Genomic DNA, 24,567 nt, shown 5'->3' on the forward strand with positions numbered 1-24,567 from the left:
GCCAGACTTACACAAGAGTGCCGAGTGTAAGAATAGCGAGGACAGGCATAGAGGTGCCGTCACACTATGAATGAGGAAAACTGAGGCTGAAGAGGGTGGGAAGGGAATGATAGTTTATTCAGTGCTCACTCTGTTGCGGACACTAGCTGGGAGCCAGTTTCCTAATCCCCACAATACCCTTCTATGTGGGTTAGGAAAAAGAGAGCCAGAAAGTTAAGTAACTACCTGTGATAAAGCTTCACCTGTCCCCTGTAAGACGTCACGTGGTTTGAAGCGATGGAACGACTCTGCTGGCCTTTTTCAGTGCTGGCCCTTTACTGTGCCTGGTCATCAGAACTTTGTAAACACTCTAATGCCATGGGCATTAATTCTGTAATTCATCAGGTCTGAAGTGGAACCCAAGAGCCTGTACTTTTAAAAAGCTTAAGTGATTACGGTGTTTGGGAAAGTAAGGGTTGGAGTGCACGGCTTCCTTGCCAGCCCAAGTCTTCCAGGAAGTTCTCATTTCTCAAAAGCACAGATCTAGTCCAGCCCCACCTTATACCACAAGCAATATCGGCCGCCGAATCCACTGCTCATCCACCACAGGTCCTGTGCTCTGCAGCTTCTGAACACCTACAATGTCAGACATTCTGACTCCAAAGAAACCCGAGCACCTGCTTTGGGGAACAAACACCCAAGCAAGGAGAGAGGTGACTTTAAAGAGGACATTCTGACCAGTGGTGGCAGACACCTCACAGAGGTAGGGAGGCTTTGTTTTATGAACGTACACTAGGGTTTGGTGAGTGACCCTGGGTCAGCGCTTCAAAGAGTTACAAGGCAAAGACGGGGTGAAGTGTGAGAAATGTCCCACAAGGCACAGGGGCCAGAATGCAAAGCTGCACAGACCCAGCTCAGTGGCTCAGTGACATGACTATGGACCGGAGGATACTTTCAGAGGGCCGGGGTGAGCCTGCTGAAGTTAGAGGAAGGTACAGGAAAGACCTGGCGCGTTATGTCAAGGAGCCATGAGAAGTGACCACGCATCTTGAAGCTGTGGAAGCACCTGCTTGGGTTGCCTCTTAGACACGAGGGTCTAAGACATGGGCGGGAAAAGCTAGCAACATAGGACAGATTAATTGCAGAATTAGGAATTTATGTATGTCAAAAAGCACCATAAATGAAAGCAAAGCTCTTGGAAAGCATGTCCGTAGGATTTCTTGATGAAAATAATATTCTTAAAGTTACAAACAGATAATAAAGATAAACACAGATAATGACGAGCACATCACTATTAAATAAATAGAAAGTTCACAAGGAAAGAAATACAGATGGTCAGTAAGCATATGAAAAAGTTGTTTACCAGTAACCAAAGAAAGTTAAAGCAATAAGTTGGAATACCATCGACAAACTGTCATTTGCCTATCAAATTGTCAAAAGATAATACCTAGTGTAGTGCTTGCTAGGGCCCAGAGAGCAGGGCAGTCTGGGGGCTGCAACAGGACAGTGTTTTTGGTACAAACTTTCCACAGGGCATTGGTGACAAAATCCTTGAAAATAGCCAAGCAGTTTCCTTCTTGGATTATATCCCAAGGAGCTCGTCACAAACATGTGCAAAATTTAGCGACAAGAATGTCGGTTACAACATTATTTACAATAAAGATTGGGACCACTCATCCAAATCTGTAGACAGATTACAAAATAAAGATCCACCCATATCATGAAGATGCTTGCAGAAAAAAAAATCCAAAAATGCCCATGTCGTGTTACAGAAATAAAGCAACAGAGGAAACAGTATCTGCTGTGCTAACCACTTGTGAGTAATAAAAGAACATATACATCTCTTTGAAAAAATGCTTATCTTTAGTGGGGTACACAAGAAACCAGAAGGAAACTAGCTGTGCACAGACAAGGGAAAAATTCACCTCCAACTACAGAGTTCATGTACTATTTGAATTTTGTATACCTGTGCATATATTGCATATTCTAAAATATAAATACACATTTGAAAAGTAAGTTATTAAAGACTATATACAGCATGGTCCAGTTTTCTTCATTAAAAAACAAACAAAAATCAGTGAGAGTGTGCGCACACATTTATACCAAGAAAAATGAAAAAAATGTGCCGAAAGGATAAAAATGTGGTTGTGTGAGGGGCTGAGCTTCATCCTTAACTTTCCTTAAATTTTTACAATACATGTGGGCCGGTTTCGTAGCGCAAAGAAAAGTCTAAGTTTTATGCCGCGGGGTCTCTCACAAAAGTCCACACAGTGCAGTTCGATCCAGGACGAGTGTCTACACAAGTTCAACCAAGACACCCATCAAGTCTGTAATTAGAGTACAGTCGTTGATTTAAGGAGCTGGGGGAAAAGGGAGATTATGCAGCCCTCTGAAGACTTTGCCAATAAATGAGCAGAAACGTCAACCCTGCCACCCCTTAGCGTTAACTAATACCCCGGGCAGTTCCTTGTGGGGAACATCACCGTGAATAAGAGTTCCCGTGAGCCTGTTTCTCTGCGTCACTGGATAAGACAATGGCTAGACATTTATCCTCATCTCCTTGTGTTTTCCAAGCATTCTCTTTGGGAGTGATCCCTGTGAGTATAGTTCTGACCCAAAACATCCAAGCAAGACTTCTCTCATGCCCCTTTGTTGGGAATAAGTATATAAATCATTTCTAATGCATTGAAAAACAAAGGGAAACCTGCCAGTTTGAACTCATTCTGTAGATCACCTTTGACCTCATTCTTGTCCTTCAGAGCCTAATAGTTTGTCAACTTATAAAACCTGAGCCTGGGGATGGCATTGGGGGTGGAGGGGATGGGCATAGGCATATGCCAGGTCTGAGAGGAGTTTGGGGTTGGGGTCATGTGAAGTCATTTTGGAGGAAGAATACAAGATACGGTTGAAATCGGGGAGAGAAAAGGGAATGTGGTACCTGGAATGGCTTTTTCCTTTTCTTCTTCTCCAGAGTCACTGTGGACTTCTGGATATTTCTAGCACCTTCCTGCAGCCCCCATTGAAAGTGTTTGGGGAGCTATGTGGATAAAACCTGTGCTGTTGGCTGCTGGGCCCTTCAGCAGTGACTGGGTCTTGCAGTGGCAAAGCTACTAAACTCGGGACCCATAACTCATGTTTCTCTCTTGTCTTTGCCTATAATTGTGATCCTTTCTCGCTGCTGGCCACACCGTGAGGAAGGCCAGGTGGGTTGTTCCAATTCATGCCACCCCATCAGCAAATAGAGCGACCGACACACAGATTTACTGTTGGGTCTTAGTTGTCTTCTCCTGGCGGTCACTGTTCAAGCCACTGGGGTTTCTGGTTTCTGGTCTCTTTTTATCTTGCATTCATAAATATAAGGTGGGCAGGGCACTGCATTGAACATTCCCTAACTTAATGCAAATATTTTTCTACTCAAATAGTTGTTCCTGTCCAACAGAGAGGCAGCTAAGCACAGGGTAGTTGTTAGTCACAAGAGCTCTGAAGTCAGACAGCTCTGATTCGGTCCTAGTCATGTCCCGTAAGGCCGTGCAACCTCAAGAAAGTTCATTTTTCTGCCTGTTTTCTTCGTCATCACCTGGGAATAGTATCTCACAAAGCGATTATATGAAAGAAATGAGATTGTCCATGTAGAGATCTGAAGACAGAGCATTTAATAAATCCTAACTATTAACATTATTGCATCTGTAGATATTTTAATTTTATACAACAGTGTCTCACTAAGTCACACGAAAAAAGACATGAAAGTGCCTTGGAAATGTTGAAGCGTCCTATACATTAGTGGTGTCATTGGTAATAATCTCATATGGATTTTTCAGCTGTCCTGTCTCCGTGAAGACTGGGACTGCATCCTATATTGCACTGTGGTGGGGAAACTGCAAGCCCCCCACAAGAGATGTTTCAACATGGCATAGCATAAAAAGCATACGTGTCCGGAGAAACAGGCTGGGATCCAATCAGTTTAAGGCAGGAGATTCAGTCTGCAGTCGAAATTTATCAATTCAACAAAAATTTGTTATGTGCTAGATATTGAGTTCAGGCAATTCTGTCAAAAAAAGGGGGGCTGGACAAATCCTCACAAAGCCAAATCCTGGGGCACCCTCCACCATCCCAGCTGACTCCTCAAAGCACAAAAGCCTGTGGCCACCATGAAGGTTAGTCCTGGCTAACGGTCACTGGCTTTAGGGGAAGTTGCAGGCCACTCTGCCTGAGGGACGGGAAGGGAAAGGAAATGAGGGAGTGGGCTGCTCTCAACAGAAAGGACAGGAACTGATGCCTGGGAGCTAGTTTTTATTTCCATTAGTCAGTCCAGTCCCTCAGCCCACCCAAGGCTCATTCTTCCCGTGGCGTCATCTTTCCCTCCTCTGTCACCTACGCAGTCTGCTCTGCTCCCAACATTTGGCCCATTGCACCCTGCCCTTCTGCTGTCACAGCTGCCTGCTGGCTGGGAGGCAGGGGAATGGTATGTGTGGTCACCAGAGGGCACCGCGAGTGGGACTTGATGGCATGTGAAGCTGCCTGGCAAAGAACTGACCTCCCAGAGCGAGAGAAGAAAGTACAAGCCTAGACAAGTAAGAGTGTGTGTGGCAGGAGCCCAGGTGACTGGCGGGAGGGGGGTAGGGAATTCACAATCTCAGCCTTGGTTCAAAAAGGCTTCTCCCATTCATCAGCCCCAGGTTCCTTTCAGTTTCCTCAAGATGCTCTGGTTCATCAAGAAGGTGTAGAAGGTTCCAGACCGTTGGCTCTGCACACCTGCCAGGCTCCGAAACATTGGCCCAAGTCAAAGCCACAGTGCTGTCCCCAGTTCATGAGACTCTTCCCCAGCTGTCCCATTTGCTGGTCTGCTGGAAAAGAGAATTAAGTCCACATCTGGGCCACCCGCCAAGGTCCAAGAGTGCCTCTCACCTCGCACTGGGAGTAGACAGAGTCAGGGAGCAACAGGAAGGACAAGGAGTACAGGAGGAACTGGGGAGAGAGGGAGAGAATCCACACGGGGACTCTCCACCAAGGGTGCCTGGAAGTCCCTCGTCAGGCATGGGTGTGGCTTGATAGAGGCCTCTTGGCTACATGGCTTCTTTCTCCCTGTGGGAACATCTGCTGAGCTTCATCTCCGTCAGCTGGATGTACCGAACCACATTGGTGTCTGCAGGGAGAGAAAACACAGCTCAGGGACCTCCCAGCATGGGTTATGGTGTTGTCTTCAAAGACGGGGGCAAGAGCTGGGTTTAAAGCTTGGTGACAGACTAGACTCTTTCAGTCAGGGTCCCTTCTGCCTAGGTGGTAACCAGATGCCGGCCTTTTCCTCATGGCTTCTCCCTAGCAAATGGAACCAGTCTACTGTGGTTACCTGACCTGGTGGGCAAGAACTGATCTCAGTGGTTCCGGTGTCAGCACAGTTAGTTGAGAGCCTGCTTGGCAGTAACCCTCAGGTAAGCCACCAACGTCTCTACCCTTGTGTCTCAGTCAGCTGAGAGTCTGCTTGGCATTAACCCTCAGGTAAGCCAAAATCCCTACCCTTGTGTCTCATTTTCAAGAAACAATGTTCATTTTTCATATCTACTTTGTGATTTTTCTTTTGAGTTAAGAAAAAATGTTGCTTACAGCTGGATGTAGTGGCAAGTACCTGTAAATCCCAGCACCTGGGAGGCGCAAACCTGAGGTTCAATTCAAGGTCATCGTTGACTGCATAACCAGTCTGAGGCTAGCTTGGACCACACGAAACCCTGTCTCAAAAACCTAAGCAAACAAAACATTTTTAATGGAGGGGGTTGCTCAGGCTTGCCTTGAACTCCTGGAATCAAGTGATATTCTTGCCTCAGACTCCCAGGCTCTTAGGACTACAGGTGTACATACACCATTGTGCCCCCTTGGTCTAGGCCTTTTCAGCCTTCATTGTCTCATCTAGTTCTTATTGCAGCCTGCAAGGAATGTATCCCGACCCTCACTATGGCAAAAGGAAGGCTGGCACCTGGAAACATAAAGATGCCCAGGGAGCCAGGCATATGGCACGTCCTTTAAACCCCATCACTTGGGAGGCAGAGACAGGCAGATCTCTGTGAGTTCAAAGCCAATGTGGTCTACAGAGTGAGTTTCAGGACAGCCAGGGTTATGTAGAGAGAGACCCTATAGCAAAATAAATAAAGAAATAAAAATTCTCAAGGAGACATGTAGTGATTGGCATGTCTGCCCAAGCCTGATTCTCCTGGGACTCATAATACCCTTCACATAGAGTTGCTGTGAGGGCCAGAAGAGGGAAGTCAAAAAGTGCTTAACATAGTGATCAGTGAACATTAGTCGAATGTGTTGTTTTTCTTAACTTAGGAGCTTCAAAGGACGTTGCTCCATGCTTATTTTTGTCTTTGTGAGTACAGCCAGACAACCACTTCTCAACTGAAGCATTTTCTCCTAATTCCAGTCCTTCCCTTAAGTAGCTCATGGTGGGCTAGAATCGTTTAGTTCAGCACTTACCACAGCATATGGACCACACTGCTGCCTAGGATACCTACTCGTGGAAGTAAAAATGATATAGCATCATGCTTAAAGTCCCCAGGCATAGCATCCATTCTGTACTGGCACACATCGCAGGTACTCAAGACAACTCTGCTGGAAGAGCTTGCTTTTGGTTCCAAATTTGCTTACAATATAGTCGGCAGACCACACTTTGTGCACAGAAAACAAGCAAACCATTTATAACTATGGAGAAGTAGTCTTTAAAAAGACAAAGAATATGCTTGATGTTTGAAAATTGAGAAGTTCTTAGAGATATGGATTGGAGGGACTCTTGCTATCTTAAGGAATCCGCCACACGAGCAATAACACCGAGCCAAGTCACTGCCTACGGTTCACCTTGTCGGAGAGGCTTTCTGACCACCTGTTCTAAAACAGTGTTCCTTTAACTCTGCTTAATCTCTTTCATAGCATTTACTGCTGCTAAATAAGGCACCATCTCCCTGTCTGTGTGCTTCCTCCATTGAAAGGAACATTCCTTGCTGGGTGTGGGGGCACACACTTCTAATCCCAGCACTTGGGAGGCTGAGGCCGGAGGATGGGGAGTTTGAGGACAGTCTGGTTGACACAGTGAGACCTTGTTTCAAAACAAACATCAACACCCAAAACAAAACTCAAACCCAAATAAAACAAGTAACTTTCTCTTGTGTTATCCAGACTGGTCTTGAAATCCTAGGCTGAAGCAATCCTCTTGCCACAGCTTCCTGAATGCTAGGACCATAAGAACAGGACCCTGGGCACAGCAGCAGCCTTTTCTTGCTCACTGCTCATGTAACCATCACCTAGACTAGTTCCTGGTGCACTGCACTACCTTAACAAACACTGAGGGAATGAATGGATGGTGGGAAAGCTAATATACACTATGTAAAGGAATGTGATCTGATTAGAGAAGTCGGTGTACGCTTCCTGAAAGATGCTACCCTTAGCATCAAAAGTTTCTGTTCACATCTGTCTTGCCAGCCAACCGCGGACTTATGGGAAAGAGGAGGCACCTTCTCATCTGCATCCCTGGTACCTAGTACAAATTGTGCTACATAGCAAAAACTCTGTATCTATTTATTGAATCAGTGACAAGACCCAGGTTTGAACTGGGAAAGACAAAACTCAACTCTGTAGTGTATCTGAAGAGAAGAGGTACTCAGGGTCCCTGAGCACCAGACCCCAGGTGAAGGCATGGACCATGGGCTCTCCTCATTCCAAGTCTTACCTATGCCTGAGGCCTTGTTTTCTATTCCCTATTCCTGGGCCCACCTAGTTCTGCCAGCCACAGATGTGTCTTCTGCAGTGAGCAGGCCCCAGGAAGTGTCAGGGATGCCTGTGCTGAGAAAGAAGGGACAGCTGTCTCACCTGTTGGTTGTCGGGTCCTTGCTTCTTTCAGGTAGTAGAGAGCTTTGTCATAGTCCCCGAGATGATAGAAGGCCACGCCAGACCTGTAAAGGGCCTTGAAGTTCTCTCCTTCTTTCTTTAGGACCTTGAGGCAATACTCCTTGACTCGCTCATAATTTACCAGCTCGGCCTGGAGCAGGCAAGCTGTGGAAGAAGGGAAAATAAAGAGAAAACGCCATTACCAAAACTGGCGGGGTCTGAGTAGCTCCTGCTAGTTTAGCTTGTGGCCCACAGCCCACATGGGTCCCAGGATAGCCGTGAGTGCAGCTCAACCCATCTAGAGATGACAACATTGTCATGTTACAGCACTAGACACCCCTGCCTCAGTCTTTCTGCGTTCCAAAAATCAGTGGCTAGAGGACCACTTCCATCACCAACAAGTCACGTAACTAAACATGTTACTTAGCCTTATGTCATAGACCAAACTACATCTCCTCTAAAAGATACGTGGGTACTATCAACTGTCAGTATCTGAGAATGTGACTTTTATTGGAAACAAGATTTCCCTCGAGGTAATCATGTTAAAAGCAGGTCATTAGAGTGGGCCCCAATGATGCGACAGGTTTTCTTATAAAGGGGAAATAGGTACACAGGGAAGAACAATAGGAAGGGATACAGACAGAAGACGGCCTGCTGTGACAGCAGCAAGGAATGCCTGAGGCTCCCACATGTAGGGAAGAGAATCTGGCTGGGCCAGGAAGCAAACTCCAGAAAATGGGACAAGTCTATCCCTCACAGCCTTGCAAAGAAACCAACCCACCGCCACCTTGATTTTGGACTCCTAGCCTCGAGAACTATCCGACAACACAGCTATGTGACCTGGAGTCATCTAGTTTATGGGACTTTGTTGCAGAAGGCCAAGAAAGAAGCTATCAAAGGCAATGGTAATAAGGCCAGCTAATACTTGTTGACTGCTTGCCTTGCACCGGAGACATGCCTTACCATTTTATATGCATTTATCTGATGTAATCCTCAGAATACTACGGTGTCAGTACTGTTATTACTCCATTTTACAGATAAGCAAATTGAGCCTTTAAGAATGTAAGAATGTTCTTGAGAGTACACAATGTTCAAGAGGCAAGGATAGGTTTAAACTAATGGCTGGCTCCCCGGCCTAGATTCCTCCTTATCAGACTGATGGGTGTGGGGTACAAAATAAGGACCATAAAGTACTTAATACACGGCTTGGCATGCAAGGAGCATTCAGATCATGTTTTTAAACTTCACTATAGCCCTGTTCAGCTTGTCCCCCAGCCTCTGTCAAGACAGGTATTTGTCTTTCTCCTTCCCTCTCGCTTCTCTCCGAGAGGGGGAGTTTTCTGATGGGCTGGTGGCCAGCTCGTACAGGACCCATTCTGGACATGGAGCTCTAGGTGTTGAAGCTAAGGGTGGCAGGTGCTCATTCTGTAACTAGCCATATTTGAATAAAGCATCATCCCTTGAAGGATTTTCTCATTATTAGCCTGAGCCACAGGGCTGGGACAGAGTGGGAATGTGTCTGGAGGAGGCTGAACCATCTCAGGGTCCTGGGCACATCACTGGGAGCCTGCTGAGATGATTCTGCCATAGTAAGTGCTGACTAAGCAAAGAGGCTCATTGTACGCACTGGAAGGACTGCAGATAGGGCGGGGTGGGACGGTGTCTGTCTGTTTCCACAAATCTAACCAAAATAGAGACAGTGGACCACCTATGGCCAGCCTGAGAAGGGAGTTGGAAGGCTGCTGGCCAATGTGCAGCTGTCTCTTGGTGTTCCGATTACAGAGAGTCTGTGTGTGTGTGTGTGTGTGATACAGGGTCTCACTGTGTAGAGCTGGGTGGCCTGGAACTCTCTATGTAGACTAGGCCGGCCTCAAACGCACAGAGGCCCACCTGCCTCTGCCTCCGCCTCCAGAGTGTATTAGAGACCTGTGCCATCATGCCCAGCTTTAATCTTAAGGGTTCTAATTTCACTTGTTTCCACCCCTTCAGTAATCTTCCGTCACACATTCTGAACCCAAACCCCATCCCTTCGCAGACTCTCAGGTGAACCACACAAACTCTCCACCCGAGGGTATGAGAACGAGATCTAGAAACCAACCCACCAGGTTTTCCTAGCTGCTAGGCAGAAAGCCAAAAGCCAGTCAGCAGGGGCAGCTGACTGCTCACCCTCGGGGTGGCGGTTCACCCAGAATCACAAGCTGTTGGTCCACCAGAGGCTCCTTTGATGCCACGGCCTCCACCCCCCACATTTAGCAGTAGGATCCTGGACACCGCTGTCCCTTCCCCTGTCCCAGGCTATGCTGATGGGGAGGGGCTTTGAAAGGGGGTGTGCCTGGATGTGATCCTACTGGCCTGTGGGCTCCTGCATCTGCTCCTACATCAGACTTTTACATCTGCTCTCAGAGCAGAAGGATTTCCCCTGTGTAGCTTCCCAGTACCTGCCCTGTCTGAAGCCTTTGCTGGACAGCGCTCAACACACACTTCTGACCTGGGAAGTCTAGGAAGGACCTCTGCTTCTTTAAAAATGGTTTTTCTTCTTCCCTCCCTCCCTCCCTCCCTCCCTCCCTCCCTCCCTCCCTTCTTTTTTATGTCTAAAGCAGCAGAGAAAGAAAGTAGGAGGGTGGAAATAGGAAAACCTCACTCTCTCCCAGCCCCTACAAGGGAAAAGCAAATCCAGTGGGCTATTTGGGCCCTCAGCTCATAAAAATGTTTCTAATTCCTTCATAGGGAATCCCATGGGAACTGGGGCACCTAGCTGTGGACCGAGGTTCAGACCTGATAGGAGGCAGGGCCAGGCTGGTTACAGGGTGTGGAACCCCTGCTCACACTGGAGGCTGCGCCCAGGGAGAAGAGAAGTGGGCAGCCTTCCAGAGAAAGGCCGAAGCAGAAGGTGGAACTTGAGAGGTAGAATCCAGATAAGGAGCCAGGGTGCCAGGCTTGGGGTTGAAAGAGTATGCAGGTGGAGAGGGTGAGCGGCTGGAGATGACCCGAGCCCTACTTGCTGGTGATATAGAGGCACTCCTCGGCTTGGGCTGGGGAATTCTCCAGGCACATGCAATACATCTATAGTAAGACAAGACATTTGTAGGCAACTTTGAGGAATACGGTGACAGGCTGCCACCAACCATTCATTCTTCTTCTGCACGCTGGGAGTTTGCAAGGGGACCCTCTTCACAGTAAGGGTGTGTGTAAGAGTGTGGTATATGGGCACACGTGTGTAGATATCAGCACCTGTTTGTGTGTGTGCAGAGGGCAGAAGAGGATGTAGGGTGTGTGGTCTAGCATGATCCATCTTATTCCCTTACTAACAGGGTTTCTCACTGAACCTGTAGCTGGGCTGCTGACCAGGTCTTGTCTCTGTCACATTCTCACATGTGCTATGGTTACAGACATGCAAACGAGCACATCTGGCTTTATACGGGTTCTGAGATCTGAACTCAGGTCCTCACGCTTGTACAGCAAATGCTCTTCCACACCGAGCCGTCTCTGCCTCCTTACAGTAATGCATTCCTTGGCTCGCTGTCAGAGCTGGGCTCACTACCTCACAATACTGCGCATGCCTTTAAATCTCCGCCGCTCTATGGAGCAGGTTTTATTTTTATAGTCCTTCATAAAGATGAAATTGAGTTCAGGGAAATTAAGCAACTCGCTGAAGGTCACTCAACTACAAGGGGGTAGAAATAGGATATCAGACCATTCTGCCAGACTCCCCAGAGTGTGCCAGAATCGTGAAGGATCTGCATTTGAAGCTCTCAGAAACCTATACCACTCCTGGGAAGAAAGAACACCTTGCAGGCTACTGTGTCCAAGGGCAACAGGTGAAAGTCTGCCTTATGGACATGGACAGCGGTTGTGTGTGGTGGGGGGATGGGCCAAAGCACTTTCTACTCCAGGTGTTTTTAACCTGTGGCTAGCAGGCCATACATGTCCCTGGCTTAGCTATGGCTGACAGTGTCATATTACAGTGTCAAATTTGGGGTACCCCTGGTCCATTCCGGGGATTGGGAGGCTGCCAGGAAGCAGGGGTTAGATTATGAGGGAAAGGAGAGAGTGGAAACACCTGCGGATGATGGGAGGGGCCTCCACCCAATTTACCACCTCAGGGGAGGCCTTCCTGGAAGGGTGACCTTTAAGTCGAAAAGCAAAATATTGGATGTTTCCAACCTCAGTATTCTGCGCATTGGGAGCCAGGTAACTTTTTATTATAGATAAAGTCTTGGGCATTGTGGGATGGTTAGCATCCCTTGGCTTCTCTTCACCCAGGCACTAACTGTGACAGCTGATAAATAGTCCCAGACATTGCTAAATATCCCCTGGAGAGGTAAAATCACTCTTGTTTGAGACTGACTAGTCTAAGAGAAACTAAGGAAATTTTTTTAGGCAGGTGGGAAGAGAGAAAGAGAGACTTGGGGAAGGACAGACAGACACAGGCAGAGGGAGCACACATGCGCAGTGGCAGGGACTGTCTGGGGGACTCCAAAAAGCCACATCAGGCTGGAGCCGAGAACCCAGGGAAGCCTGAGAGAAAAACAAAGCTGGAAAAGAAAAGCAAGAACCCAGGACACCCAGACCTCCTTTTCTATTATGAGGTAAGTGTGGCTTTTCAGGATATTCATTTAAAACGGAAGCCAACGGACAGGAGGCCTGGGTCGATGTGTTACATACACTGGGTGGAACCAGATAGCGCTGGGAAAACCCTGTTTTGCTCCCCTGCTGTTCCTCTTCAAGTCTGTCACAAGGAAATTTCTGCTGAGGAAAAGCACCCGCTCACTCTGCTGCGACCCGCTCCCCTGTTTGAATGAAAGCTGAATTATGCCGTGTGGCATAGACCAGTATTTCCTAGGCTGACCCACCTTTGCCTCTAACCAAAAGAACAAGAATCATTTTCTCTTTGTAGGCCTCAACTTCCTGTCTGCTAAACAAGGGGCCTACACTCTACTAAATAGTCTCTACCATCCTTTTAGACCAGCATCCTGTGAAAAAAAGGATTGGTCTCTTCATGGAAGAACACAATTATTTTCCCGGATCCTGTCAAAAGGAATTCCATCTTTCCTGTTGAGTGAAGCATCTTCTTTAGGGGATTGTGGTCAATGTAGTGATATTGTTGTCTAACAAATAAAGTTTGCCTGAAGATTAGAGTACAGAGCTAGGCCACAGGAGGCTAGGCAGTGGTGGCACACACCTTAATCCCAGGACTCGGGAAACAGAGGCAGTTATGTTAGTTCAAGGCCACTCTGGGCTACAAGAGATTGAATCTGTCTAGAAGAGAAACAGAGCTCACACAAAGGTGATCCCAGCACTTGGGATCCAACGTCTTTAATCCCAGCATAGGGAAGTAGAGACAGGAGTGACATGGCTGGGTGGAGAGAGGACTGTAAGGCAGAAGGAGACAGGAGCTCAGTGCAGTCTGAGGACAGGATTGCCCCTTTGGTCTGAGCATTGGTAGAGGTCAAAGGTCTCTCCCGTGGCTGGCCACACTGCTCCTCTGATCCTTCAACTTCCTCCCCTAATATCTGACTCTGGGTTTTATATATTAACAGCAGTTGGAATTCATGCTACAGGTCAGAATAAGAAGGCAATGGTCAAGAGGTAAGATGACATATTACCCCCATCCCTGAGTGGATAACCTCCCACCCCGTGTGTGTGTGCGTGCGTGTGTGTGCGTGTGTGCACGTGCGCGCGTGTGTGTGTGTGTGTAAACTGGAGATGAGTTTGAGCTTCCAAGGCAAGGTCTCCCCTAGGGAAGGCTCTTTCTTGAAGTAAATCTGTTAAACCAAGCATTAAATCGAGAAGACAAGTCGCCTGTATGTCTATCCATCTACCCACCCCCACATCCATCCATCATCTGTCTACCTACCTACTTATTTATCTATCCATCATTTTTATTCTTAAAGTCCTAGGAGTCAAACCCAGAGCCTTCAACATACTAGGCAAGCACTCTACTACTGACCTATATCCTCGGCCCAGGAAGGCATGTGTGAACTCTAAAGAAGTAGTTACTTGGTGGTAAAGAGTTGCATGATGGGAGATACATCTTCACTGGACACATGATGATGGACCCAAGCATCTGTAACAACCACCTAAGAACCTCCTTGAGGACATAACACTAGCTTTCCGATTTCTAAGGCCTCTGAGAAGTCTGAATGAACATGTCTAGAGTTGGTTAGGCAATGGAGAATAAGGAATTAAGATAAGTTTCACCCATGCTTCAGAAGACCCAGATGGAACACTCTGCCGAGTCTAATTGGTGATGCTGGCAGTAGCTGCTATGATTTACAGGGTGAATTTGGAAGCTGTAATCATGCTCCGATCACAGATTCCTCCTATACCCCCTACTTGAGTGGTTGGGGTTTTATTTTATGAAAAGAGCTGGTAGGCAATTTCAGCTCCACAAAGACAATTATGCTCATAAAAATTAGAGAATTGGTGATGTAAGGAGCTTGGGGTAGCCTCCTGGACAACGAAGATCTTCCATTTGACATTCCCCAAAGCAACCATACTGAGGCCGCAGGCTCCAGCCTATGAGAAGCCACTCTCACTGGCACCTGTCCTGTTGTTATTTTTCCCGATCCATCTGGGGCATAGTGACTGCCTGGGCAAGATGCCACCAACTGGCTTGAGATGAAGAGAAATCAAATGAGAGGAAGAACAAGTTTGCGCACACGGACTCACTAGTGAGAACTCTTAGCTAAAGATGAAGAGTAGAAGAGAAGTGGGAACTGGGTGGAAAGGAAAGGGCTCCTAGGGCTGGGAGGAAAAGAGAGTCCTTGCCTACACATCTGCTTCGCTACTCTGAGTTAGTTGTCCTGTGTCCTCCCCAAAAGAGTCATAATCTTCAGTACCTGCAAATGTAATCTTTCTTAGAGGTTAAAAAAAAGAGAGAGTGCCAATTTAATCAGGAGATCACTGGAGACCATTCCAGAAAGCCCCAACTGGTCAGATGGCAGAGAAGAGTGGTCATGCAGTGCCCAGCCCCAGTTGACACAGCTACCACACCACCCCTATTCCAAAGGCTCGGGGAACAGTCAAGGAAGAAAGGGCAGAAAGATTCTAAGAGCTCGAGGAGCAGAAAGTCTGCTAGGAGAGTGTGCCTAGATATGACTGGGGAGCTATCTTCACGAAATCTCCACAGCATGGCGGCCTAAACAAGAGCGGAACAATCCCAACACCAGCTAATGTCCCAGCACGGAGGGGGGCATGTCAAGGGTTCAACTAGGACTGCTGAGACAGGGAGATCAGTCATTCCCAGGGATGAGCCCTCTGATTGGTTATCCAGTATTAAGAAGTGAGCCCTAAAATACACAGACATGTAAGTAACACCAACCGGACCCAGCAGGTTGTATTCATATATTTATTCTCTCTGTCTCTCTCTCACACACACTTGCATAACAACACTAATTAAAGAAAAAGAGGCCATGAATTTGAGGGAAGGCCTAAGAGGGGTTAGAGGGAAGAGAGGGAGGGGAAATAATGTAATATTAATAATTCTTTTAAAAGAGAAGATATTGGAATAGGCCTTAATCCAAATGTATTTATAAAAAGAAACATGAACAGACACTGAGACAGAAATGAAGAAAGGCCACAGGAAGACCCAGTGCAGCCTGAAGCTGTCAAGGATTTGGAGAAATATTCTTCCCCAACCTTCAGAAGGAACTGTCCCTACTGACCCCCTGACCTGAATCCTCGGGCTCCAGTGTGATAAGCTGTTTCCTTGACTTTAAGGCTTGCAAGTCAAGGTAATTTATAGAGCCAACAAGCCTTTGCTTGTTATTCTTCTGTAGCCCAGGAGCACCCTTTACGTTCTCGGGGAGGAAGTTTTTACCCAATGTGCCAAAACATTTGATCTGCTTTTAAAATGATTTCAATGAACATTGGCACAGCAGTAAGGCAGAAGGAGTGACAGATCCAGACAGGTGACATTCAGAGTATTTAATGACCGGGGTAAGATTACAACCGCTCTGGGGCACACTGGCAGGGTACCACTTTGGGGCACACTGGCAGGGTACCACTCTGGGGCACACTGGCAGGTACCACTCTGGGGCACACTGGCAGGGTACGACCTGCGTTCAAAAGGATAATGATGCCTGTGAACTCACTTGTTTGTGGTAAAACGTATGTATACACATATATCACTGGTATGTGTATATGTATATCATAGTGCTGGGATAAACACTGATTCTCTTTAATGTTGTTTCTTACGGATGCCACCTCTGCTGAGCAGTAGTGGCGCATGCCTTTAATCCCAGCACTCGGGAGGCAGAGGCAGGCGGATCTCTGTGAGTTCGAGGCCAGCCTGTTCTATAAGAGCTAGTTCCAGGACAGGCTCCAAAGCTACACAGAAACCCTGTCTCAAAAAAAAAACCAAACCAAAACAATAACAACAACAACAAAAAAACCCAGGTCAGAAAGCCCAATTTTACCTTTTCACAAAAGTACTGATTTTCTCTTCCACATACACAAATGTTCCACTCAGTTTTGGTTTCTTGTTTTTGTTTTGAGGTCTAGTATGTACAGAGTCCCACTTTTTCCAGCTACTCCCCAAATCCAGTCTAGTATGTACAGAGTCCCACTCACCCCAGCTACTCCCCAAATCCAGTCTAGTATGTACAGAGTCCCACTCACCCCAGCTACTCCCCAAATCCAGTCTAGTATGTACAGAGTCCCACTCACCCCAGCTACTCCCCAGTCCAGGCTGGGTGCTTGGTTCACCCACAAGCTTTCTTCCCAGAAGTGTATTTTCCACACTGGGTTTGGTAAGTACAGAAAACAGTTTAAAAAGAAGTTGTGAGTCCAGGAAGACAGGACGAGGCTGGGGAGTGGGATAGGGAGCTCTGGGCCTATTTTCTCTTTTACAGATCAGCCTGGGGCAACCCCAGACTCTACTGCCTGCCCACAGCCCCTTTCCTTGTCATAAAGGGGTCTCCACAGTCCCAGATGGCTGACAGCTTTATGGCTGGACCCCAAACTACTTAACTCCCCCAGAGACCCAACAACACAAGAGCGAGGAGCCTAAAAGGCTGTGGCAACAAAGATGAACTTGAATAGTTGGTCCCCTGCTCTGTAAGGCATAAGAGAGCCTATGAAGATAGCGGACAGTTGTAGCAGGGGGTAAACTATTGTTAGCATATCAAAGCAGACACTGGTGACCAGGTTCTCCCTCATCACTCAGCCCTACCTGTAACTAGGTCCTCCTGGCTGTCAGATCTCATCTTCTACCCTAACTTCTCCAGCCCAGGGGCTGGGCTTCCCTTACCCCAGTTGCCCTTCCCTGTACAATCCAGTCACTTTTGTTACCTGCTCTCTTTTGGGCCTCCTAGCTACTGCACCTGGCTCCCCTCCCTCTCCTCTCCCCTCCCCACTTTCCTGATGTGACTCAGGGTCCTGTCCACTCAGGACTCTCCCAGATGTCCCCACCTCTGACTATGCTCACCCACATATCTATAATAAAATCTTTTCTCCAGCATACCTAGGAGCAGTCATGTCCTCCCCCCCCCCCCCCCATTCAGTTGCCAGGTCAGTTTGGTATCCTCTGAGTCAGTGACTACAATGTTTCCAGCATGATTCATTCTGTGCACTGGGTTAGAACACCTCATCTCTCAGCATCCCAGTGTTGAAAAATGGTAAATATGGAGGTAGTTGTGGTCGCTAGCTGTTTTCCTTGTAGGCTTCTTACCAGGGTGGAAAAGGCATCAGTCAAGAGTAAGTTCTGAAGTCTAGAGAAATCCGCGGTCTTGAGAGTGTGCCTCCTAAAACCGCCCAGAGAGGTTTGTCCGGTGTGGGGATCCTTCTACCATATGTCCACAGACTCAGGACTCCAAGGACCACAGGGACCTCTTAAACGTGTGCTCCGCCCCCAATTCTAGCACTTGAGAACTATACCTTTCTTTTGATGTTGCCATTGTGTGATTCTGGGAACTGAACCTCACACGTGCTAAGAAAGTACTTTACTACTGAGCCATATGCCCACCCCTCTTTCATTTAGTTCTTTTTTGAATTTTTGAATTAGTTTTGTTGAGAAGTTCATACAATGTGTTTTAGTAACATTCATCCCTATCTCCCAAAACTCATCCCATACCTACACCCCCTTCTCTACCCACCCATCTTTGTGCCTTTCCCCCCTCATCCGTGAAGTATAATTTGTGCTGCCCATTTCTCTAGGACGTGTGGCCTTCCACTCCCCTGCAGTCAATCTACCAGGGGCCATGCCCTTACAGAAGACGGATCACCCCCCTGCAGTTATCATTTTCCAGTAGCTTCTCGGGTAGGAGTGGGACTTATACACACTTCCCCACTCCATGCTGGCTTGAATTTGCGCAGGTCTTGTGCATGTTTTCATAGCCACGGTGAGTTCCCATGTGCAGCAGCTCTGATGTGTCTGGAGAACATGGTTTCCTTGGAGTCACCCACCACCTCCAGCTCTTATCATCCTTCTGCCTGCCCTCCACAATGATCCATGAGCCCTGGGAGGAGGGGTATAGATGTACCATTTAGGGCTGAATATTCCTCAGTATTTCATTCTCTGCACCTGGACCAATTGTGAGTCTCTCTTTGTTCATCACTGTCTGCTACATAAAGGAACCCCTCTGATGCCAGTTGAGCAATGCACCCCTGGGTATAATGATAAATCATTAGGAGCTGGCTTAATACTATGTCAATTTTGCAGAATAACAGTAGATTTTTCCCTCAGGGCCTGGAACATGTTTAGTCACAGGTTCTTGGCCCAGACAAAATGCCAGGGATGGGTTTCATCTTGTGGAGTAAGCTTTTAGTCAAATGAGAAAATGGCTGGTTACTCCCATGGTATTCCTGCCACTATTGAACGAGAGAGCATATCTTGCCAGGCTGGTCATTACCGTAGCTTTCAAGGTTCACATCTGGGTGAAACGGATGATTACCCTTCTGGTGGTGTACATGACACCTTCCAGAGCTGTAAAAACTACCCGGGAGGTGTGAGTTTTGCAGGTAAGTACCAGCTTGATTTTCCCATGATCTATGACTCAGGTGTGTGGTATCTTCAGTAACAAGGTTTTAAAGGCAAGCTCTAGAGGATGGTAGTCAAGAGCAGTGACAACATCCTATAATGTTTGGGAGTATATGGGACACCACTGGCCAACTACTTCAAAAGAAGTAACTCTATCCCTGGCACCGGGCTTCTTAGCTATTAGCCTGTGGTATCTAGCAGGGGAATTATTTCCCTGTTATAGGGTAACTCCACTTAAACATTTTCTGTATGTGTGTATTTTAGGAAGCATCTACAGTAGTAGGTTTCCAAACGACTTTTTCTTAAGGTCTTTGGTGCTATTTATTCCTTCCCACATTCCCTCCTCTACTAAGCCCTCCCCTTGCTTCCTCCAATTTAATCCTTCCTGCTCTGTTATTTCTCTTTAACCCTTTATAGCCCTGTAGTCTATCTCCTTTCCCTTGAACTATCCTCCCCATGTTTCCATATTTCCTAACTTCTATAGGTATTCCAAGTGAAATACACATATCTGGAGTCAAAGCTAACATTCACAATGAGAGAAAACAAACATGCAACATTTGCCTTTCTGGGTCCGGGTTAGCTCTCTCGGAATGATTGTTTCCAGCTTTATCCATTTACCTGTGAATTTCATAATTTTTTCTTAATAGCTGAAAAAATTCCATTGTGCAAATGAACCATATTTGTATTATGCCTTAATCAGTGGATAGACATTCTAGGCGGTTTCCATTTCCTGGCTGTTGTGGCTAGAACAACAATGACCATGAATGAGCAGGTATTTCTATAGTAGGATAGAGGGTCCCTTAGGTATATAACCACGAGTGGTATAGTTAGCAGATGGTAGATCCATTCCTAGTTTTCTGAGGAACTGCCAATGGCGATTTCCACAGTGGCTGCACCGGCTTGTACACCAGCTCACACTGTACAGCAGTGCACAGCTGCTTCCCTTTCTCCACATCCATGCAAACATCTGTTGTCATTGTTCTAATCTTTATTGTGAGACAGAATCTTACTAAAATGCCCAGGCTTTTAGTGATCCTTCTACCTCAGCCTCCTGAATAACTGAGATTACAATTTTGTGTTTCTTCTCTTTTTAAAAAAAGATTTATTTCCAGTTGTGTGTGTGTGTATACACCATATGTGTGCAGGTACCTATGGAGGTCAGGAAAGGGCACTGGATCACATGGATGTGCAACTGTAGGCAGTTGTGAGACACCTACAGGGATGCAGGAAACTGAATGAGTTCTCTGGGAGAAAGGAAGTGCTGAGCCATCTCTCCAGCCCCCAGGACTGCATTTCTTAAGAAACACCCAGCTGCTTGCTAAGCCCAGGACAGTCATTGGGTGCTCCAGGTCTAGCCAAGGGACAGAGATTTCAGATGGCCAAGTTCTAGAGCTGGGAAATCTGCATGTGGAGACAAATAGTTGTTCTCAGACTGTCAAACCCTGGCATCCTGGTTACTCTCTTGGTGATGAGATTTCTTGATTTAGAGAAGCGGGTAGAGAAGGGACAGGACAAGGTGCACGGGGGAGATCAGAAGAATCCAGGTATGTGTCAGTGACCAGTGGCCATGCCCCTCTCAGGAAGGCAGCACAAGAGGGGATCTAGAGTGAGCACAAAGGGCTAGACCTGCTTTCTAAGAACTCACCCGAGGTGCTCCTGACCTCCACCTCCAAGGCATGCTCTAGTATTTTGTCCATTTTTCAGATAAGGAATCAGAGATACAAGGAAGTTGAGTCACTTGCTGAAGGCCATCAAGTGAAGTGTTTGTCAATCCAGGATTAGACCCCAGGACTTCCTGTCAGTCACCTCTTATACACACATCTATCTACCTTCCTCCTGTCATCTCTCCCCAACGGCTGTCCAACTGTTCTCCACGTTTTAAGAGTGCTCATTTCAAAACTGCAGTATGGGTTGGGCATGAGAGATGTGTTCTGTAGTCCTAGGAGTCAGCATTCAGTGGTAGGAGGGCCGTGAGTTCCAGGATACACAGTGAGTTCAAAGGCAGCCCAGGCTACATAGAGAAATCTATTCTTATAAGACAAACCAACAAACTAAACAACAGAAAGAGAAAAAAGAAAGAGAAGGGGAGGGGAGAAGAGGGAGTAATATGGTGTGACGTTTTTTAGAATTATTTTTAACCAACGTAATTCCCTTGAGATCCAAGCTGTCGCATGTATCAATCGTTCACTCCCTCTCATGTCTGAATAGTATCCTGTGGTGCGGATATACGCAGTTAATCATTCATCTGAGGCACACCTGAGCTATATTTAATCCTCTGTTAAAATTAAGTTACAGAATGGTTCTGCCACCGTAGGGTTTATGACTTGTGAGTTATTATGGATAAAGCTGATGGGAACAGTTATTTCCCCTTGGTTTCTCTTGAGTAAACCCCTCAGAGTTTAATTTCTAGGTCGTAAGAGAGAATGTGCCTTTGGTCGCTCGCTACTAAGTGTAAAGTGAATTTTAGCTTCTCGGAGACGGCCTTTTAAAGAGCAGGTGCCACCCCTTCCCCTCCCTTCCTATTAGCAGCTCACAGAAAGGTCTGTGCATTGCAACATACTCTCGCCTCCAGGTAAGGCTCGTATAGAAAGTGTCGTGGGAATCTCTTCCTAGTGAAATCGTGTCTGCAGATGTGACCATTGCATGGATCCTCGTAGTTAAAGCTTACTTTTCACAGTCACACCCTGAAGACAGGAGATGCCCATCTTTGCCGTTGTTTGTGAGACACGTTCCCTGCTCTTCTAGACGAGCGTCAAGGCTTTTTAAATCCTCCCCCAGCACCTGTCATGGCGGCGGTCATGATCAGTAGGGATCTGGGCGTCAAGTGACTTTCTAAGCTCTGCACTCAGCAGGGAGACACCCAGGATTACCTATACTCAAGCGATACCCACGGACGTGGAACCTGGAATTGCTATCCTCCAATGGTCCCTTCCAAGACCAGATTGGGGAATGGTTGTGCGCAGGAGGACGACCAGATGGGAGCCAATGCCTTCCAAGTAGCTATGTCTTTGTTCTCAGAAATATGTCTCCTCCTACCAACCATTCAGAAGGGTCTCCCTCTATGCTGCCGCCACCCCCACACTCAGGACACACTTAGGATATTTATCTCAAGGGGGTAGGTTTTGATTTCATCACCCCAAATTTCGGACCTCCTGCTTTTACAGACGACCGCAGGTTCCCGCTAGATTCAGTACGAGTACTGTCGAGCCTTTCTGCGGTCTCTTTTGTTTCTGGAACACTCTCTTAGAACTTTCGCTATCACCAGTCTGCCATTTTCCCCTCTCTGAAGCCTCCAGCTGGATGGCCCAGTGCTTTTGGTACCTGTTCCCCCCTCACTGTCACTGTGGATCCTGGTCAGAGGTCTGTGGTAAAGGACTCACTTCCTGTGGCCTGTGCGGGGGCGTCATAAGGAAAGCACCCAGAGATACTTTCTTCATATCTGCTCTGCTGGCAAGCCATCCCCTCCTACACAGGTCCTGTCTGTGTAGGTTCAACTGTCAGTCAAACATATTTGAGGGAGAAAAAAAAGAAAAAAAACCTGCCTCCGTATTGAACAGACTTTAAAGTGTGTAACATACAGACTTCACAGTCAGTATTCCCGAAGACAGTTACTACAGCTATGCACATGGCAACTGCATTTTTAGGTCACGTAAGGAATCGAGAGTCGTATGTGTGGAGGTCACATACAAATATGATACCATATCACATAAGGAACAAGAGGATCTGTGGATTTCTGCTGTTTGCAAGGGCTCCTGGAGCTAACCTCCATTTGGATTTGCAGCATGACGGGGCAACCGATAAATGGCTGGCGAAGGAGCCAGTGTAGAATCCTCTTGGGGAAGGCTTATGTTAACAGCATTTATGGGATTTTGGAATCCACCAAAGAGAGCTGGAGCACCAAGTCCCAAGGTCAGATCAGCCTTTGGTGACTGTTTCACGTCGCTTCCGAGGAGGGCCCTACCTGGTTGCCATGGCAGCCCTCTTTCAAGTTATCACAACCATGGTTCCCAAAACTCACTCTTGATCTCATTGTGATAGAGAAGGCAGGGGAGGCACGAAGGGCAACAGGACTGTGTGTGCCGAGTCTATGTTAATACCCACGCTTCTTTCTGGAAGCTTGGAGGTAGGTGCTGGGTGAGTTCAAGTGGACAAAATACAGTCAACCCTTGGGAAGGATCAGTTCACCTGTGTGATGACAGGTACAACCACCAGAAATACTCAAGAGAAACCCACCTGATCCTAGCTTTCCCTTGTCAGCCCTGTCTGGCCCCGAGCCAGGGATGGGGAGAAATCAGAAGCCAGACTTCCCCCCTGTTCTTTTGGGATGGTGTGGTGATGTGAATGAGAAGGGCTCTTATAGGCTCAGCTATCTGAACCCACTGTACATCCATCACCTGAGGTCAGAAGACCACCTCTAGTCTGGCCACACCCTTCCCGTGGCAGCCTACAGAGAGGACAAAGAAAAAAGAAGCTGCAGCTCTCTGCCTGCTGCCTTCAGATCAGGATGTGAAGTTCTCGGCTACCGCTCCAGCACTGTGTCTGCCTGCCTGCCTGCCTGCCTGCCTGCCTGCCACGTACTCTCAGCACGATAACAATAGACGAATCTTCTGAAACTGTAAGCAAGCCCCCGATCAAATGCTTATTTTGTAGGTGTTTCCTTGGTCATGGTGTGTCTTCACAGCAACAGAACAGTAACTAAGACAGATCAAAACAACAACAACAAAAACCAAACCTTTCTGTTCTGATAACCTTTCCTGCCACTCTTGAGTAACTCCAGTGACATCTCCTCTGCCCCATTGTCTCTCCCACTGGCCTTCTGCCATGTTATCAGATGCTTGGGGGGGGGGGAGTTAACAGGCCCAGCTGAAACAGGAAGAGCCACACACAGCCTTCCTGGCAGCAGAGTATCAGAGCAGATTGTTAAAATAACCCAAATATCAACTAGTAGGACGCTAGCTAAATTAATAATGGGTGCAGCTGGGAGCACTGTAGAGAAGAAGAAAACTTAATGACACCAAAAATATTCAAATGAAAAATATTGGTGGAAAATGGAGAATGAAAAAATGTGTGCCCTAAATGCTGTTAAAAAATAGCCTCTCCATCAGGCAAGAAATCACCCCCCCCCCATTATCTTCATCAGCTGCTGGTGTAAGACCATGGTCTGTATTCTGTCAATTATATTTTAAATAAATATAATTTACTGATTGGTCAGTAGCCAGGCAGGAAGTAGAGTTGGGACAACCAGACAGGAAGTAGAGGCGGGTCAATGAGAACAGGAGAATTCTGGGAAGGAGGAAGCCCATTCCTCTGCAGTCCTTTCCTGGCCACAGAAGAAGCAAGATGTGACTGCCTTGCTGAAAAAGGTACTGAGCCACGTGGCTAACATAGATAAGAATAATGGGCTAATATAAGTTATAAGAGTTAATAAGAAGCCTGAGGTAATAGGCCAATCAGTTTACAACTAATGTGGACCTCTGTGTGATTTCTTTGGGACTTAACGACTGCGGGAACAGGGCAGGACAGAAACCCCAACAACAAGCTGTCTCAGGTAAGTGTGTGGAAGCTTGAAGGTAGGCACCAGGTAATTCAAGGTAACAAGATACAGCCAACCTGCTCTGCATACGTAATGTCAGGAGCTGGGGGGAGGCTAGGACATGGAAATGAGGAAAAAGGAGGCATAAGCATAGCAAGTAGAAGGAACCTGCCAAAAAGTAAGGGTTTAATAATTAATTCCT

At 47.0% G+C, this 24,567-nt stretch overlaps 1 protein-coding gene across 1 annotated transcript in view; it reads right to left on the reverse strand.

Moving 5' to 3' along the window:
* Positions 1–1,174: 1,174 nt before the first annotated feature.
* Positions 1,175–24,567, reverse strand: part of Ttc9 (tetratricopeptide repeat domain 9) — a 38,724-nt gene continuing 15,331 nt past the window's right edge. Inside the window, exons 2-3 of the mRNA XM_041658224.1 lie at positions 7,834–8,016; positions 1,175–5,122 (exon numbers count right to left, since the gene is read on the reverse strand). Of these exons, the coding sequence (XP_041514158.1) occupies positions 5,043–5,122; positions 7,834–8,016 (263 nt within the window). The 3' untranslated portion in view covers positions 1,175–5,042. The remainder of the gene's footprint in view (positions 5,123–7,833; positions 8,017–24,567) is intronic.

This window comes from Microtus oregoni, unplaced genomic scaffold, assembly GCF_018167655.1.
Source record: "Microtus oregoni isolate MIOR12 unplaced genomic scaffold, Mior012 000009F_ref0000495, whole genome shotgun sequence".
NCBI lineage: Eukaryota > Metazoa > Chordata > Mammalia > Rodentia > Cricetidae > Microtus > Microtus oregoni.